The 20,326-nt window shown below is 39.1% G+C and overlaps 1 protein-coding gene across 1 annotated transcript; it reads left to right on the top strand.

Moving 5' to 3' along the window:
- The first annotated feature begins 2,376 nt into the window (after positions 1-2,376).
- Positions 2,377-7,388, top strand: LOC103973206 (pyruvate kinase, cytosolic isozyme). Its single transcript, XM_009387706.3, has 4 exons — positions 2,377-2,516; positions 2,827-3,089; positions 4,974-5,435; positions 6,276-7,388. The coding sequence occupies exons 2-4, from the start codon at positions 2,832-2,834 to the stop codon at positions 7,086-7,088; spliced, it is 1,533 nt and encodes a 510-aa protein (XP_009385981.1). The 5' UTR covers positions 2,377-2,516; positions 2,827-2,831; the 3' UTR covers positions 7,089-7,388.
- Positions 7,389-20,326: the final 12,938 nt, after the last annotated feature.

Raw genomic sequence — 20,326 nt, 5'->3', positions numbered from 1 at the left:
TGAAGCCTCTAAATACCCCTCTCATCCCTGGTTAACTTACATAAGCACAGAGAATTTAAAAGTGAGAAAACACTATTGCAATCTCTTGAGAAATTCTCTCCTCTACTCTAAGTTTAGAATTTTGTAAGAGAGGAGTGAGTGCTTGTAAGGGTTGTTTCATAAACCCGGTAAAAGGAGAAGAGGGGTGTAAGAAGGAGGTTGATCTTCGCCTATTAAAGGAAGATCGATAATGGATGCCGGTGACCTCGACGGAAGAGGAATCGATGAAGTGGATGTAGGTCACGATGATCGAACCACTATAAAATCTGGTTTACATTTTCTTCTTGCTATTTATCTTTATTGCAAATTGAATTCCTCCTTCGCTATGTTTTCGTACAATTTCTAGTTAATAACTTTATGAAATCGATTTTAATTGAAGGTTTTTGAAGATGTGATTTTATCGCTGCACTAATTCACCCACCACACACCCCCCCTTTTAGTGTCGATCCTTTCCTAATATAGCAATCTCTTGGCAGTCTAAGTTATAGAATTGTATTGCTCTATCAATCACAGAAGCATAATATATAGCAATTATTGAATCCTGCAAAAAAGCTTTATGGATGAAAAAGTTTCTACAGGAATAAGACTTGAAACAAGAAGGATATACTGTTTACTATGACAGTCAAAGTATCATTCACCTCTCCAATAATTCAATATATCATTCTAGATCCAAGCATATTAATGTAAGATATCACTGGATTCGTAATGTACTTGAGATAAAAGAATTGTACTTAGAAAAAGTATATAATAATGAGAATATATCATAAATATTGACAAAGCCTTTGCCTAAGGAGAAGTTTAAAGTATGTAGGCGAAGAGCGGGCTTAGTATATCCCACTATATGAGTTGGAGGGGAAGAATTATTTGGTCCAGCCCATATATGAGCTTGGACCAACTGATTTGAGCATTGAATCGAAATCTGACTTCTTAAAAAAAGAAAAAAATAGAAAAAGAAGTAGCATGCGCAAACATGCGGTAAATAGTGGTGACGCAGAGAAAAGGAACAAAGAGAGAAAGTTAAGGTTTTGAGGATTTTGCTAGATGATCAAGTGGCTAAACTTTATCGGTTTTGACTTAAATTTTATATAAAAAATTTTTGCAATAAGCTTTACAATCCTAATGGTACCGATCTATATTTTATCATCTTTAAAGTACTTTTCAGCTATACTCACTTGGTGAGATCTAAATCTTTCTTTTCATAAAATCCATTGGTGATGATGATATGTTAATGTTGAGTTGTTCTTGATGTTATTTTGATCATTTGGTTATTTTGAAGAAGATTTATTGGAAATTTATTATCATTATTAACTTATTATCATTATTGATGATAGTAAAAGTTTAAAATGGACTATGGTTCTGTGATTTTTTTTACATTAGGTTTTTCACATAAAAAATTCGATGTTTCACTTTATAATTTATTCATTATTTTATTATTTATATTACTCTAGTTAATATTTGCTTTTGATAACAAGTTGATATTTTGATAAAGAACCTATTTTAATACATAAAGAGGAAAAAAATTATTTTACTATAATAATATTTCCCAACAGGAAGATAAAGAGAACGACGGAGGATCGCAATATTTGGTGAGAGTAGGGGCGTGGGTGATGAGTGATCAATGGTGGTGGGTTGCCGGTGAAAGATGGAAGGACATTTTTGGTACTTTTGACCAAAATGTTCAATAATAGAAGCTTAGAATATCCTTATAGGTGTGTATAATAATAGAATAAGATGGCTCGCTTTCTACGTTCTCTAGTAACCAATACGGACTTATTGTCTTTTTAATGTGGCGTGATCGCATTTCTCATCAATATTTTTACATTAAAAAAAATCATATTGAGTCTTCCATTGATCAAAGAATTGAACTAATACCTAATAGCATATAAAAATAACTCTTCGTTCATAGTCACCTTTGGATATTTATATTAAAAAATTACACGTAACGGGTTGATACAAAAAGCTCTGTAATAAAAAATAGAGGTCCAATGATGTTTCTTTTGGGGAGAGTTTTCCGCAATCTAAACCACATAGGTAACTGACACGAATCTGCTGGCTATTTATTACCATGGTGTATATAATAGAGGTCCAATGATGTCCCAACACCATGAGGTGGCACGCTGCCATTGGTGGACGACTCGCCGCTGCGCAAGCACACCGTGGGCCGTCCGTCGGTTTCTGAGTCACGTGGGATCGACGACACAAATCACCGCATCATGTCGGGACGAGTCTCATCGGACGGCTCTCGCTGGCCGACATGGGCGAATATTCCATCGCATCGAACCGTGGTAGCTCGATGGTGGGAGGGGTGAATCGCGATTCCTCCTCCAGTCCCGTGAACCCGGTTTCTCGCGAGAGATATTTAATGCCGCGTCTTCTTTCCCAAGTCACCGACGCTGTGCGCATCGCTGACCTGAATTCCTTCAACTCGAGAGGAGGGGGAGGAGAAGCGAGGCCGGAGTAGAATTCCGAAAAACTAGGTCAGATTTCTAACTCTCAGTCTTCTCTCGTTTTTGATATGTGATGAGCTCGGTATTTTTCTGAAGAGCGCCGATCAGCTCAAGATCTGAACGCCGATCTGTTTGATCTCTGAGAATGCATCCCGATCCTTCTCATCTGAGTCTGAAACACTCCATCTTCCTCTAGATCGATGTGTTTTCAGTGTGATTTTTCATTTTTGTTCGCCTGTCTTGAATCTTTGCTTCCGATCGGTTTCTGTTGGTTCGTCATGATTTTGATCTATTAAGTAGGTCTTTCCTTGTGGTTATTATGGTTTGTTTTGGTCGCTAGGATCCATGGCGAACATCGACATCGATGGGATCTTGAAGGAGCTGCCCAACGATGGGCGGGTGCCGAAGACGAAGATTGTATGCACGCTGGGGCCGGCATCCAGGTCGGTGCCGATGTTGGAGAAGCTGCTGAGAGCTGGCATGAACGTCGCCAGGTTCAACTTCTCGCATGGAACCCATGAGTACCACCAGGAGACCATCGACAACCTTAGGATCGCCATGCAGAACACCCAGATATTGTGCGCCGTCATGCTCGACACCAAGGTCCTTTGTTTTCTCTGACCATCTTTAGCTTCCGATTCATTTTTATTGCAGCTGATTATTAGTCAAATTTTGGACTATTTTGCAGAAAATGTTTGATTATAAGAGCTTCTGGTAGATCATCATATGCGTGTTGCTAAACCAATTACTGCTCGACACCAATCATATTCCGTCTCAGTCCTTTTTCCCGCTGTTTTTTGTTTTTTATTCTTTTTTTTGTTTTAAGATTATGCTCGATAAGCTGAAACTTTTATTTCACTTTTACATTTCATAAATGTTAACAGTTGGGCCTCCAAAAAAAAAAACAACGAAAATGAGAAAAAAGATATAATATATCGTTCCTCAGGTAAGATCCGAAATTGGCTAGTATATTTACAGATTTGTCGTTCGAGCCGTGACACCAAATGCATTCATTTAATTTTTTCTGCTTGCTTAAATTATATAATTTTTCCTCTAATCTGCAATAACAGATACAGTAGTAAGCTTGTATTCAACTGTTTGAGTTCTTCATCAACAGACAAACTTATGCTAATTAACTGTGCTGTTATGGACAGCTGTGACAGTGGCTAAACCTGTTTGCAGAGAAGTTTCATTCTTTTCTTTTCACTCGAATGCTAATAGAAACCAATTACTTTTGAATGCCAATTCTATCAAAGTTTTATTTCTTAAAATTTCTTTTCCACTTTGTCAGTTCTTTTCTTCTGAATGCCTTTAAGGTCATGCAATGACCTTTTAAACTCGTGAGAGGATTTCCATGTGAATCTTTTGTCGAATTCCTTATTCAGCAAAATTCTAATAAGTAGAAATGGGTTGTGAAAAAGATTTACAAATTATTGTTCAAAACCCTTCCATCAATACTGATATTTATTTCTCTAATAGCTTCATCCACTGGTCTCATCTTGTTGCCATACAGTTTAGGGGCAAGTTTTTAGTTCCACATTTATAACATGGATTTCTTCTCCATTATTTATGGAGATCGAAAGAAGAAGTCGGTACAATTGACAAGCTTATAGGTTATTTGAAATTTAAACACTTTTTGCCAGTTGATTTGATTAATTGTTTATATGGATTTTGTTTTTTCTGTTTTGCTTGTCAATTTATCTGGTGGTGTCACTGATGCTTTTATATGATAGTTTTAAGAACAATATATTATTTTCCCCTTCTCTTCAGAACTCAACCACTGCTATTTCAACAACATCAAGAGCTGGAGTGTCCATTCGCCATCCTTGTTGCTATATTTTAGTCAGCGATTGATTATTTCATTTTTCAGATGATGCTTTACTTTGTAGTTTAGATATATATTAAAGATTGTCTAGATCCTTCCATAAGGAAATTGGTCGTCCCTGCATGTTGCAAGGTGTAACTTTGAAACAAAGCCAGGTCCTACAACTTCTAAACAGAGCCAATCGCTCACCTGGAAGGAATCATGTTCAAATTGGTGTTTTGAGAGTGAATCAAGGTGCCATCATGTGTTCAAATTGGTCTTCTGAGATTGGATCATGGTGCCACTTTCACAAAATATTTAAACAAGTGGAAACATCTATGTATGTGGGTAATTACTTATATATGTAAATTTATGTAGACACCACACCAAGAACCTAAACCATGTATGCAGCATCATTTCCTGAAGAAACAATCCTCAGATATAGAAGTAATTTGTGTGTCTATCATGCTAATTCTTAAGTCTATATTAGATTTTAATTATTATGTTTTTCTTTTTTTTTCCTGCATGCAAATTCATTTATGTTGTCAGGCCCCTGAAGTATCTACGTTGTCATGCAAATTCATTTAATTTATGTTATGCAAATTCATTTAATTATTATGTTTTTCTTTTTTTTTTCTGCATGTAAATTCATTTTTTTCCTGCCTCTTACTGTGTCATCACAGGGTCCCGAGATTCGCACTGGCTTCCTGAAGGATGGAAAACCAATCAAACTTAAGGAAGGTCAAGAAGTTACAGTCACCACTGATTACAGCATCAAGGGCGATGAGAACATGATTTCTATGAGTTACAAGAAGCTTCCTGTAGATGTAAAACCTGGAAATACTATTTTGTGTGCTGATGGTACCATAACCTTGACTGTCCTGTCATGCGACCCAGATGCTGGGACTGTGAGATGCCGTTGCCAGAACACAGCAACATTAGGTGAGAGGAAAAATGTTAATCTTCCAGGTGTTGTGGTTGATCTCCCCACACTGACTGAGAAAGATAAGGAAGACATCATGGGGTGGGGTGTTCCAAACAATATTGATATGATTGCTGTATCATTTGTGCGCAAGGGGTCGGATCTTGTTACTGTTCGTCAGTTTCTTGGGCCATATGCAAGACACATAAAGCTGATGTCGAAGGTGTGTTTTTTTTTTGTCTGCAACAACATTAATATTTCAGAAGCACAAATGCATTTCCCAGTAAGAAAAAAGGCCTCAAGGACAACCTAGTTCTACTCAGAATGATCATGCCCCCATCGGCTGTTATTTTGACTTCTTGAGGCCACTGGGGTGTCTGCTTCTTGCCTGCTTATTGTTTTATGGATCACCGAGTAGACATTGATTTCATAGTGAATTCAATAACTCAAGATTAATATGAGGGAATTATAAATTGGCTATCCAAAATGTTCAAGATGATCTGCACCTTTCAGATTGTCTGCATACTAATTTATAAGTCAAAAGACTCTTTCCTATCCATTAAATTTTTTAACAAATGAGTTTCATAATTTCATTAATCTTTTTTCATAATTCCAACACTTTGTAAAGCATTGATCATTTGAATATTGGATTATCATTACAGAATCTCCAAAGGGTGGATCTTGCTCACTTTTTATTGTTGGTATAAGATATGCATCATGCTTTCACGTAGATAAAGATGGGATAAGATCCATGGAGCCAATCCTATATGGCTGGTTTGCTTCTGAAGGCCTGTTGTTACAGTGTTTGCATTGGCTGAAGTAACCCATACAAATTAGTATGCCATATGTTTTTCTTTTTCCTTCTTTTTTGTGTGTATACATGTTCACCTTAGTTTCTTTCGGCATAGAGCTCCTTGAGCATTTTTCTCATAGGTCCTTAAACTGATGATTTGTAGATATTTTGAGTTTGATGTTCTTTTTATACTTTAGAATTTTCATTGCAAAAAAATTGCTGAGTTGTCGAACCATCGAAATCTCATCTTCTTGTTATTTGTATGTATAGGTTGAGAACCAGGAAGGTGTAATCAATTTCGATGAGATCTTGAAGGAGACAGATTCTTTCATGGTTGCTCGAGGTGATCTTGGGATGGAGATACCTGTTGAGAAGATATTTCTTGCTCAAAAGATGATGATATACAAATGCAACCTTCTCGGAAAGCCTGTTGTCACCGCCACCCAAATGCTTGAATCAATGATCAAGTCCCCCCGTCCAACACGTGCTGAAGCTACGGATGTTGCAAATGCTGTTCTAGATGGCACGGATTGTGTCATGCTCAGTGGTGAAAGTGCAGCTGGTGCTTATCCTGAGCTGGCAGTGAAGATTATGGCCAGGATATGTGTCGAGGCTGAGTCCTCCTTAGATTATGAGGCCATTTTTAAGGAGATGATAAGGTCTACTCCTCTGCCCATGAGCCCACTGGAGAGTCTTGCATCTTCGGCTGTCCAGACGGCGAACAAAGCCAAGGCCCAGTTGATTGTAGTCTTGACTCGTGGTGGAACCACAGCCAAATTGGTTGCTAAATATCGACCAAGAGTTCCAATCCTTTCAGTTGTGGTTCCTGTGCTGACCACAGATTCATTCGACTGGTCTGTCAGTGATGAATCACCCGCAAGGCAAAGTCTCATTTATAGAGGACTTATTCCATTACTTGCAGAAGGTTCTGCTAAGGCTACGGATTCTGAGTCAACAGAGGTGATCCTTCATGCCGCACTCAAGTCAGCAGTGGAGAGACAGCTTTGCAAACCAGGTGATTCTGTTGTTGCACTCCACCGAATCGGTGTTGCTTCTGTCATAAAGATCTGCATTGTTAAGTGATTGAGGAAGTTGCTCGCTGCAACTGAAATCGCTGTTGTTCCTTTTGTCGTATGTAGCAATCATCTTTCCAAGCTCAGCATGCTGCTTTCAGGCATGTTATTCTTAACATAATGAGCTGGTCATTGGAGAAAGAGAACTCCATTTCTAGTGCATTGTTTCCATGTTGTTTTGTGATTCCTAGAACCATGCTTCCATCTGGCTTCAGGCCAGCTGATACAGACAGAGGTGCTTATATTTTCTGTTGAAATTGATTCCAATAAAAGGTGCATGTGGAAAAAGACTGCCAGTTAACAAGATCAATCTCCTGTCTGGTCACTATGAAGAGGAGGTTAGATACTCATGAGATGGCTTTACATATTAAGTTGCTTATTGCTTATCTTGTAAATCTATAAAGTCTTTGATGAGGGGGTTTGACATGAATCTTATTGCTTATCTGGCACACTTGCAGTTAAAAAGTAATGTTTCGAGTTAAGGATGGATTTCTGTCTTTGCCATCTACAGCTGCGACAGAGCATGTTAAATATTTCTTTTATTAGACTTTAACTAGGTAGATGTTGATAGATGATCATGATAATGATAACTTTGAGGGATTTCTGTCTTTGCCATCTACAGCTGCAACAGAGCATATTTAATATTTCTTTTATTAGACTTTAACTAGATAGATGTTGATAGATGATTGAGGGATTTTTGTCTTTGCCATCTATAACTGCAACAGAGCATATTTAATATTTCTATTAATAATTATTTTTGCAATGCAAATCAGATACGTAGGTGATTGACTTTAAGTCAAGTGGGAGATTGCTAGTCATAGGTACTTTGCAAGCCAATCACGTGAGCGATGACATATACAACATGATATGTACTATTTTTTACTTATTATTTATTTAGTATTTTTTTTTTACTTTATATTATTTATTGTATATATTGTGATGTTCATATATCTGTGTAATGAAAATCAGATCGTGATGAGATCATGATAATGATACCGATTCGTCTTTAAACAGAGATCCTAAATAATCCCGGTCGTAGGATACTCGAGAGAGACATCGAGATAATCGGATAAACTAGTATCTTGTATACCTATCCATACGATGGAGGCGATTGGTCTTATAGTTCCTCATGTTGGGACACTGGAGATACAATTCAGGTGCTCATTGGAAAATGAGTTCACTGATCGATCTACTCACGGAATGATGAATGATTGATGATACCTCATTGTCAGATAGGGACTCCGTAATCCTAATGGTGTATTAGACTTGAAACACCAAGGATGTCCTGTATGAGTACTCTACTCTTTGATACTAGACTTATAGGCTTCGAAGTTTCAGATATAACACAATCGATCATCGAGAGTGACAGCGAACCTTACGAGGGCTATTGAGTATCGATATAGGATCATTCATTCTTAGTGTCATGAAAGGAATATCTCTTATGTTCTTGCTTAGGCAAATCCCTAGCCAAGGTCATTCGAATTGATAGAGAAAGAGTTCTGTGAGAGAATTTAATTAGAGCAAGACTCGAGCAGAAATCGTATCAGCCTAATAATATTATGCTCGAAATACAATCTTTGAGATATTAGATAGATGAGGGCTATAGATACACGATAATTAAGGATAGACATGTCCAATGGATTATATTCTCCTATATCGTCTAGGGATTACGACGTAGTGGCTTAATACGTCTGTAGTCGATGAGTCGAGTGAATTATATAGAGATAATAATTCATTAAGCCAGAAAGAGTTCTGATATGTATAATACACAGTCAACTCAATATTTGGCCTAGAGGGTCACACATATATGATAGGTTTTGCGACGAGTAGAGATTCAGATATGAGATATTCGTTGGAGGCTCTATCATATTGGATATCCAATAAGCCATTGAATTATTGGATATCCAATAAGCCATTGAATTATTGGATCTTATGGATGAGATTTAATAAGAGCCAATGAGAGATTATTATGTAAAGATCTATTAATCTAAGAGGCTTGGGTAGTTGGATGGAGATCCAATACCCAATAGGGTAAGATTCATTATGGTTAAGTTGATAGGAGACCTATATAAATAGGAGGGAACCAAAAGATCATAGGCTAGACCCCTTTTGGTTGCCACCTCCTATACTCCTCTCCTCTTCTCCTCCTCAACCAGCAGCACCTATTTAGGGCATGTGGATAGCAAGAAGGACTAGCCCCTTCTTGATTGTGTGGTGTGTGGGAAGAGGAGATCTGTGCAGTGATTTAAGGAACATTTTCGCAACCCCTGTCATATGAATCACCACTAGAGAGGAGGACAGTTGACTTCCTTCATCCTCTCCCATAGGTATGTAGGATTTTAGGGATATACGATCTCCCTAGGTAACACACATCCCTTAACATGTATGGGTTTTTTTGTTTCATGGGTTTTTGCGCACCAATCTTCGCACGACGATAAAACCTTCTTTTATGCGAGAAATTATGGGAATTTTATTTTTTGTTCTTCTACTGCACATATGATGTCATCCCAAATTTTCCAACAGAAATTTAATTTTTTATTTTGAATGATGATGCATGGCTTTGACATGAAAGACTAGGGCATGTTAGTGTGAAATTGATCTCACAAATTGAAACTCAAGAACTTATAAGAGGAATGTCAAAAATTAAATTTATTAAAAATAAAATTTATGATGTGTGCCAATTAGGAAAACAAAGAAAGAGTAGCTCCAAATCTAAAAACTAAGTACCTTTGGACCCTTACAACTAATTCACATGGATTTATTTGGACTTATTAATGTCACAAGCATAGGAGGTAGTAAATACACTTTTGTGATTGTTGATGATTATAGTAGATATGTATCTTGAACATACTTCTTAGCATATAAAAATAATTGTTTTAAATATTTTATCAAATTTTATAAATAAGTTTAAAATAAAAAAGGCTTTATGATTTTTTTATTCATAATGATCATGGTGGTGAATTTAAAATCATGATTTTAAAAAATTTTGTGATATGAATGGGTATGACCATAATTTCTCCACTCCAAGAAATCTACAAGAAATTAGAGTTGTTAAGAGAGAATACGAACTTACAAGAGATGGCAATAATCATGCTTAATAAACATAGCCTATATATATAAATACTTTTGAGCCGAAGCCGTAAACACAACATGCTATGTCATGAACAGAGTTCGTATAAGACCTCAGCTATCTAAAACTTCATATGAATTATGGAATAATAAAAAAACATAACATTTTATATTTTAGAGTTTTTGAATGTAAATGTTTTATTTTAAATGAAAATGATGCCTTAAGAAAATTTGATACAAAATTCGATAAAGATATTTTTCTCAGATTTTCTTCTATCTCTAAGGTTTATCGAGTTTTTAAATTACATGTTTAATAAATGAAAATGCAAAAAAATAGGAATCATGCTTATCTAGTAATTTTAAAAATAATCATGAAAATTACATGTTTTGTGATAAACAAATGAAATGATTTTGATTAAAAATGCCTTATGAAACCATGCTATATGTGTTTAAGAAGTAATAATGTGTATCTTGATGATTTTCATATTTCTTTAATTAAAAATACTTCATGTCTAATGAAATCATGCTTGATGATTTAATTATGCATAATGATGTTTTGATACTATGATTGATGATTTTATTCTATTCATGAGATTTTAAAATTATACATTGATGATTTTTATGATAAATCTATGTCATTTTGAATCTCTTGAAAAATAATTTTGATTTTAATAAATGACTTTTATCTAATTCTTCTACACATTCTTGAGATTTACGAATCAAAATCTTATATCTCCTAAGTTTCCTTTTATCATTTACTAAAAAAGAGATCTATAAAACTAATCATGATCTTGATCATTATGTTTTGAAACTTTATGTAAATCAAGATCGTTCACCATGACTTTTTGCATTTTATTAAAGAAATTATTTATCAAAATGAATAATGTCTTTTGGTATTTACATGATCTTATCTCTCATGATATGATTTATTTTTGTATAACTCTTTGTATTAATCACCCAATTAATTTTTCTTGATGAGATGAAATGAATGTGATGAAATAAAATTATGCATGAAATACAAATGAGAAGTTATAATCATGCATGATAGGATGTAATGTAATTTGACATTTAGATAATATCATGATTTGAAATGCTATGATTTGTTACCAAAATAATGTATCATGAATGCTTGAAAATCATATATGACAATCCCATAATGATTGATTTATTTGAAGTAAGGATACAAATATAAAGTTTTGAAATTGTGCGTGTTTTAATTTGAAAATATAATGATGCACACATAAGATTGATACTTTACCTTTATCATGAATTGAAAATTGATGTAAAGGGTCTTCCCTTCTTTTTGACAATGATAAAAGGGGAGATAGCTAGCTTGCTAGCTAGCTTACACAAGTCAAGAAGATACAAAAACTTGCTTGTTTGCTTGCACATCTAAAGAGAAGCAAAAATTATAAACGTACCTATTGCAAAAAAGGCAAAACTTATTAGTTTGCTTATCTCAAAAGCAAGAAATGATATCTTGTAATCTCTAGCAAAAGTGCTATCTTGCCAATCTCAAGAAGCAAAACTTGTAACTTGCACACTGCTAAAGGAAGCAAGAATGGCTAGCTTGCACACTTCAACAAGAAAGCTATCTTGCATGATAAAATTTTTTGTGTTAGCTTGTATGTTGTAGAATTTGCTATCTTACTACCTTGCATATCTATAACTTGATAGCTTGAATGTTCTAAATATGATGTAACACTTACTAAATTTTCTGAGCTTACAAATTGCATGATGATAAAACTTGATATTATGTTTTTCATGCAATGATTTGAACTTATATTTCCAAAAACATTTGAAAGTCACACTTCTCCTTTTTGTTGATGGCAAAGGGGAAAAGTATTATCATGTTATGCATGATGAAATGTTACAAATATTCATGATGAAATTTGCAATGACTTGAATTCAGCTTGAATTCAAGGTTATATCAATATGACATATTGATAGGAGAGTTTGTTTAAACTCTGGGAGTTAAGGTTAACTCCGTCATCAATTGGTTATCATCATAAAAAAAGAGGAGATTGTTAGATCTTGTATTTTGACGATGAAACCAATTGATAAGTGTTTATATTTTAATATGTGTTTTGAGTGACGTAGGATGCTTCGATCAAGATGAGACAATTAAAGCAGGAAGAATCATGTTGGGCCGGAGGACAACATGTTAGAAGATTGGACGTCGGGCCGAAGGATCGGTCGACGTATCGATAGAAGACTTCGAGCCATAGATTCGGGCATCGGGCCAAGAAGAGCGGATATTACGCCAAGGATATCGAAGTTATGGAGTCAACTGGTCGATTGAGCAATAGGCCGCAAGAGAGGACGATGCGTCGAAAAATTAGACGAAGCATCGAGGGACCAATGACATACCGGACAACATGATTAATGCTTAGTATTAATTTTCTAGATCGAAGTATGTTTTTACATGTGCAGGATTACTATGATAGCAAGGCATGAAGCAAAATGAAGTCCGGGAGTCAAGGATGCGATTTCGTTTGGAGTTCGAGAGTTCGTCGGAAGTCTGGACGTTCATCAAAAGTTCTAGCGGAACTAGCCGAGAAGTCTCGGAGCTTGCCAGAGAAGCTCATAGGAACTCACCACAAAGATCGTCGTGAAGTCTAGGAGCTTGCCGGGAGTCCGCCGGAACATTACCAAGAGATCGTCGGAAGTTTGCTAGAAGATCGCCGGAAGAAACCAAGACATAGGGACTTCTTTAGCTTAGTAAATGTCTTAGGAATCATAGTTAGAACATAATTGAGTTTGGATTTGGGTCAACCCAATTAGGGGCCAGCTAGGCCCATATAAGGACTGTGTTGAGCTCAATGAGAGGCCCAAACAGTGACCCATGAGGTGGCACCATCGTGGCATAATCTCTGATATTGTGTCAGGCGGTGGTACCACTAGTCTAGGCGGTTGTACCACCCCTGGTAGGGTGCCAGGTAGTGGTACCACCCAGCACAGCCCCCCAAGCGGTGGTACTACCAGACTAGGCAGTGGTACTGCCTAGTGCAGTGTTAGTGTTAGACTGACACTGGCAGTGGTACCGCCCAACGCAGGTGGTGGTATCGATCGTGCCCGAGAAACCCGGGATGAGATGTTTTTAGGCTCCAAGTTTGAATCAACTTGAAGCCTATAAATACCCCTCTCATCCCTAGTTAAAGAACATAAGCACAGAGAGTTTAAAAATGAAGAAACACTGTTGCAATCTCTTTAGAAATTCCCTTATCGACTCTAAGTTTAGAATTCTGTAAGAGAGGAGTGAGTGCTTGTAAGGGTTGTCTCCTAAACCCATGAAAAGGAGAAGAGGGGTGTAAGAATGAGGTTGATCTTCGCCTATTAAAGGAAGATCGATAATGGATGTCGGTGGCCTCGACGGAAGAGGAATCAGCGGAGTGGATGTAGGTCATGACGACCGAACCACTATAAATTGACGTGTTCTCTGGTTTGCATTTACTTCCTGCCATTTATATACTGCAAACTGAATCTTTACTTGCCCACTGTATTCACGTCATAAACATACGCTTTCAAAGTTAAGTTTCTGTTGGTGTAAACAACTTTAAGCCGTGGCCTCGGGGCCGACGCGGCTTGGTTCGGGTCCGGATGATGGGGGATCTTCCCGGGACGACCCTTGAGACCGTTGAGGCGGCCGCGCAAAGGTGGTCCGATCGTGAAGGGGTCATCGTTTCCTCCGAGAGGGGGCTCCTCGCTTGGGCGTCTAGCGGGAGGCCTTCGTCTTTGCACCTGCACACAGGTCGGGTCGGGGGAGCTCGGCCTGACCCCTCCGACGATCAAGTTAGTGAATAGTCGCAAGGGGTTTGTTATCTATGTTGGTGTCCTCCCCCCCACCCTCCTGTTTAGAATGCGAGAGTATTTATAGGGAAGCTTATTGTTTCCTGATGTGCCCGCTTGTAGGGGGTAGGCTCGTACTCCTGGTAGCGTCTGATACTGGTGTTGGCGTGGCGTGAAGGACCGAGCCTGAGCAGGATATTTAATGTGCCTCGATCGACATTCCAATCCGTTTGACCAGGTGGTGTCAGGTCAACCGAGGCGTCATCTGGGGCAGCTGACGTCAACCCGAGTCTTATCACCATTATTACCCTCATCATATTCCCCTCCCCCCCCGAAGGAAGCTATGCATCGGTTGCTGTAAAGGGGGGTCCGATGCTTGGCTTCAGCTTTGAGAAACTGTCCCAACCGGGCGTCTTGCTGGTCCGTTGCCAGGGGTGTGGGAATCGTGGAGTTTAGCAACTAAGAAGGGTTGGATATGCAGTAGTGACCCTGGGTAGTATGCGGCCGAGGAGCACACTTAGTAGAGCAGGCCGAACAGAGGCTGTGGTCTCGGGGAGCATGGAGCCGAGGAGCACGACGAAGGCGGGCTGGCCGCGCAGGTGTGGTCTCGAGGAGCACGACGCAGGTGGGCTGCCCGCGCAGGTGTGGTCTCGGGAAGCATGGAGTCGAGGAGCACGACGCAGTTGGGCAGGCCGCGCAGGTGTGGTCTCGGGCAGCATGGAGCCAAGGAACACGACGCAGGTGGGTAGGCCGCGCAGGCAGCATGGAGCCGAGGAGCACGACGCAGGCGGGCAGGCCACGCAGGTGCGGTCTCGCGGAGCATGGAGCCGAGGAGCACGACGCAGGCGGGCTGGCCGCGCAGGTGTGGTCTCGGTAGCATGGAGCCGAGGAGCACGATGCAAGCGGGTTGGCCGCGCAGGTGTGGTCTCGGGAAGCATGGAGCCGAGGAGCATGACGTAGGCGGGCAGGCTGCGCAGGTGTGGTCTCGGGAAGCATGGAGCCGAGGAGCACGACGCAGGCGGGCTGGCCGCGCAGGTGTGGTCTCGGGCAATACGTGTCTGAGGAGCATGACACAGGCGGGCAGGCCGCGCAGGTGTGGTCTCGGGCAACATGCGGCCGAGGAGCACGACGCAAGCGGGCTGCGACCGAGGGGTATGGCTCAAGCAGGCAGGCCGCGCAAGCATGGTCTCGGGCAACATGCAGCCGAGGAGCACGACATAAGCGGGCTGCGGCCGAGGAACACGGCGCAGGCAGGCAGGCCGCGCAGGTGTGGTCTCGGGCAACACGCGGTCGAGGAGCATGACGCAGGCGGGCAGGCCGCGCAGGTGTGGTCTCAGGCAACACGCGGTCGAGGAGCACGACGCAGGCGGGCAGGCCGCGTAGGTGTGGTCTCGGGCAACATGCAGTCGAGGAGCACAACGCAGGTGTGGTCTCGGGGAGCATGGAGCTGAGGATCACGACGGAGGCGAGTTGACCGCACAGGTGTGGTCTCGGGCAACATGCGGCCAAGGGGTATGGCTCAGACGGGCAGGCCGCGTAGGCGTGGTCTCGGGCAACATTCGACCGAGGAGCACGATGCAAGCGGGTTGCAGCCGAGGAGCACGGCGCAGGCGGGCTGGCCGTGCAGAGGCGGTCTCAGGCAGACTACGGCCGAGGAGCACGGCGCAGGCGGGCTGGCCGCACAAAGATGTTCTCGGGCAACATGCGGCCGAGGAGCACGGCGCAGGTGGGCTGGCCGCGTAGAGGCAGTCTCGGGTAGACTGTGGCCGAGGGACACGGCTCAGGCGGGCAGGCCGCGCTGAGGTGGACTCGGGCAGTCTACGGCCGAGCCAATCGGGTGATCCTTCGACATTTCGGCCCTCCTTCTAACGCCAAAAATGTTGGTGTAAACAACTTTAAGCCGTGGCCTCGGGGCCGACGCGGCTTGGTTCGGGTCTGGATGATGGGGGATCTTCTCGGGACGACCCTTGAGACCGTTGAGGTGGCCGCGCAAAGGTGGTTCGATCGTGAAGGGGTCACCGTTTCCTCCGAGAGGGGGCTCATCGCCTGGGCGTCTAACGGGAGGCCTCCGTCTTCGCACCTGCACACAGGTCGGGTTGGGGGAGCTCGGCCCGACCCCTCCGACGATCAAGTTAGTGAATAGTCGTAGGGGGTTTGTTATCTATGTTGGTGTCCTCTCCCCCACCCCCCTGTTTAGAATGCGAGGGTATTTACAGGGAAGCTTACTATTTCCTAATGTGCTCGCTTGCAAGGGGCAGGTTCGTACTCTTGGTAGCGTCTGACACTGGTGTTGGCATGGCGTGAAGGACCGAGCCTGAGCAGGATATTTAATGTGCCTCAGTCGGCGTTATGGTCCATTTGACCAGGTGGTGTCAGGTCAACCGAGGCGTCATCTGGGGCAATTGACGTCAACCCGAGGCTTATCGCCATTATTACCCTCATCAGTTTCCGAAATCGGTTTTCATCATAATCGATTTTAATTGAAACGAGAACATTTGAAAACGTGATTTTACCGCTGCACTAATTCACACCCCCGCACCCCCCCGCCCCCCTCTTAGTGCCGACCCCGCTCTTAATCCTAACCATATGAAGAGTTAAATCAATTTGAAAGAAATAAAATTTGGATGCTTGTTCCTAGTCCTAGTGGCCATCTAATGATTGGCACTAAATGGGTCTTTAGAAATAAGCAAGATGAATAAGATGTCGTGGTTCGAAACAATGCTATATTAGTGGTCAAAGGTTTTAACCAAGAAAAATGTATAAATTGTGAAGAAACCTTTGCTCTTATAGCTAGACTTGAAGTTATTAGGATACTCCTTCCCTATGCATATTTTAAAATTTTTAAGGTATTTCAAATAGATGTCAAAAGTGTTTTTCTTAATGACTTTATTTTGAAAAAATTTTCATTGAGCAACCACCAGAATTTAAAAATAATATTTTTTTAAACTATGTTTATAAATTATCTAAGGTTTTTTATGGGTTGAAGCAAGCTCTTAGGGTTTCATATAAGAGAGTTCCTAACTTATTCAAAATATTTTTCAAAAAGCAAGGTCAACATCACATTGTTTATTAAATATTTCAAAAATAATTTTTTTATTATTCAAATTTATGTTGATGATATTATTTTTGGTTCTAAAATAAATTTTTATATGAATAGTTTGCTAAGAGTATGAGTTAAGAATTTGAAATGAGTTTAATAGGTGGATTAATATTTTTTTTAGGATTACAAATTAAGTAACTAAATGATGAAATTTTTATTAGTCGAACTAAGTATACTTTTGATATATTAAAATAGTTTTACATGGATACTGCTAAGGTTATTAATACATTAATAAGTATTTCTACAAAATTAGATATGAACAATAAAAGAGAATACTTTGATCAAAAGGCTTATAGAGGTACGATAAGTAATTTATTATACCTTACTATAACTAGACCTGATATAATATTTAATGTTGGGCTTTGTATAAGATTCTAGACCAATCCTAAATAATCTTATTATAAAATAATTAAAAGAATTTTTAGATACCTAAAAGGAACTCCTAGTATGGGATTATGGCATCCTAAATCTAAAAATTTTGATTTGATTGTGTACTAGTGCCGACTTTGTAAGATGTAGAATATATTAAAAAAAAACCTTTGGAACTTGTTAGTAGTTATTAAGTTATGCACTTGTTTCTTGGTCTTCTAAGAAGTAAAACTCTATCGTATTTTCTATAGCTGAAGCTAAATATGTTGCGGTTGGAGCATGTTGTGCATAGGTAATTTAAATGAAAAATACTTTAGAAGATTATGAATTTTACCTAAAAAAATATCCCTATAAAGTGTGACAACACTAGTACAATTTTTTTGTCAAATAATCATATTCAACATTCATGAACTAAGCATATAAATATTAAACATCATTTTATTAGAGATCCTATAAGCAATCATGACATATCCTCGGAGTTTATTGATATAAAACATCAACTGGCGGATATCTTTACTAAACCACCGAGTAAGAAATAATTTGATTTTATTAGAAAGTAATTATGCGTGTTAAACCTGAATAAATAAATCTTGATAAGCTTAAAAAAAAAGAGGTCTCAAAATAGGGATCCGATGGTAGCATCGCCTACGCTTACAGTACTACCACTAGAAACCGACCTAACCCTTTTTAATGTAGGGCCGGTGGTAGAATCACCCTAACTCACTCCTAAATCCCTCTCCTCTTCCTAGCCAACTTCTCCTCCCTTCTTTCTCTCTATAAACCAACCTTCCCCATTACCCTTTTTCTCCCTCTTTCATCCTCTTCTTCCTCGTAATCTCTAAATCACTCTTTAAACCTCCCCCTTCTCTTCTTCTATCCCTTTAAAGCCCAAAGACACTCGTCCCTCCTCCCTCTACAAGGCTAAGGATCAAATTTAAAAATTAATTAATTCTCTTGATGATCAAGAAAGAGGATTGACTTGGTAAAAGGCTAAGACTACAAGGGTAACCTCTAAATCCTTCTCCCATTCTCAATTTTTAAACTGTTATTGTGCTTATTTCTTGAAATACATATTGTAGTATTCATAACACCTAGAAGATCCTCAAGGGACAAAGGAAATAGGAGAATAGATGAAACCTATGACATCACCGTTTTTTATTCCTATGAACATGCTCTTAGATTTTCAAACTTCGAATCCAGGATTGTCCACAAAGGAAAGTATGTAGATCTAGAAGATTTGAGTGATTTGAAAATAATTCAATAGTTTGCTAACTTAGATGTCATTCATATTCTTCAAATTAGTGAACCTATCTACTTAAGACTAATTAGATTATTCTATAACAATTTGAATGTAGATGAAAATGATATAGTATCCACTTATCTTTTAGAGCATCATATACCTACTACAAATGACATAATTTGTAACCTTATAAGAATTACTGAAATAAGTCAAGGTTGTTATTTTAAAGGACAATGAGACACCGAATTAGTTGGGATTATATATTCTGAGGTTATTGGCACCAATTTTAAAAACCCTAACCTATCTATTATTCAAAAGAGTTGTGAGCATATGTTACCATTTAACACAAAATTACTTCAGCATATCATGATTAGTATTCTGCTTCTTAAGCAATACCATATTGATGAAGTAAATACTCTGAAAATAAGCATCATGTAATGGATTATGACAAGACATGATAATTGCTTTGGATATCTAATACATTTTTTTGATTGATATATCTGAGAAGGGCATGATGCTTCTATATGGTGACTTGATTACTAGACTACTATATGCACACAGCATAATCATCCTATCAAATGAAGAAATTATGAAACTAGATAGATTCAATATCATTACTAGAAACCTATTAAGAAAATGGAGGTGCATTATAATAAATAGAATTTAGACTAGATTACCTAGAGGAATTGATCCTCCTCGATCTGAGTTTGAACCATAAACACCTATACATATGGATGGACAGATAGTCTTTCTCCTTCTACTAATCCCTTTCATGCAAGACTTTTAACGGATCTAACACACTCTTCCACATTGGTTATTACTTGAGTTTAGGATAGACCTATTCTATGGTACCTCCTATCTCATCCGATGAGTGATGATTATGTTTGGGTCATCAGTAGCCACTTGGACTATGGATAGATGAAGACATAATCACCCGAACTCAACTATTGTAGAATAGCTTTAAGAATCATTATTTGATATTCCGTTTACCAAATAAGACATTCACTAACTAAGCACTCTCTATTGTGTCCTAAATTTCTGATAATTCTTTAACCACTACGGTGATTCCATCTATTTTATTCTCATCCCTTACTCGACTCAATCAACAAATCGGGTGTAAGAAAAAAGATTACGAGAGAAAGCGATCGCACCTAGATGTAGGGTGTCAGTAGCGAGAGCTGCAAGGCTCACTCGAACTACGTGCCTGTGGTTGCCAGACAACTAAGGATCAACGTCTTCAAACCAGTCCTCTCTTTCGGCCACAAAGGGTTGGAGGAAGAGAAGGGGACGGTGCAGGAGATCTGGATTCGTCGATCTGGCAACTAGGATCTTCGTCGAGGCGAGAGAGCTCGACCTTAGCATCGTCAGTGTTAATTCTCTAAATTATTCTTTTGATAATCATTCTTTTGGACAACAAAATACTAGATAGGAAAATCTTTAGTAATTCCTTGCCGATTATGAAACCGATGTTTTAACCATTTTAACTAGGGATGATCGTGAATAATAAAAATTCCAATAATAACTAGAACTTTTTGAAAGAACCAACTGAAACAACATCCCAATTGAGAGACATAACAAGTCAATTTATTAGGAGATTTTTCATGAATCAAATTCAATTTAGAGGATTTACACTCACTTTTTATTTCTAAATGAAGAATGAATGCATTGTGAAACTCTTTTG

This window comes from Musa acuminata, chromosome BXJ1-7 (genome assembly GCF_036884655.1).
Source record: "Musa acuminata AAA Group cultivar baxijiao chromosome BXJ1-7, Cavendish_Baxijiao_AAA, whole genome shotgun sequence".
In the NCBI taxonomy this organism is placed as follows: Eukaryota; Viridiplantae; Streptophyta; class Magnoliopsida; order Zingiberales; family Musaceae; genus Musa; species Musa acuminata.
This window is presented reverse-complemented; position numbering and strand designations above follow the sequence as displayed.

Coding starts and splice junctions, on each gene's coding strand:
- LOC103973206 (XM_009387706.3), top strand. CDS start 2,832: ATGGCGAACATCGACATCGATGGGATCTTGAAGGAGCTGCCCAACGAT. Junction 3,090..4,973: donor CCGTCATGCTCGACACCAAG/GTCCTTTGTTTT, acceptor GTGTCATCACAG/GGTCCCGAGATTCGCACTGG. Junction 5,436..6,275: donor ACATAAAGCTGATGTCGAAG/GTGTGTTTTTTT, acceptor TTGTATGTATAG/GTTGAGAACCAGGAAGGTGT.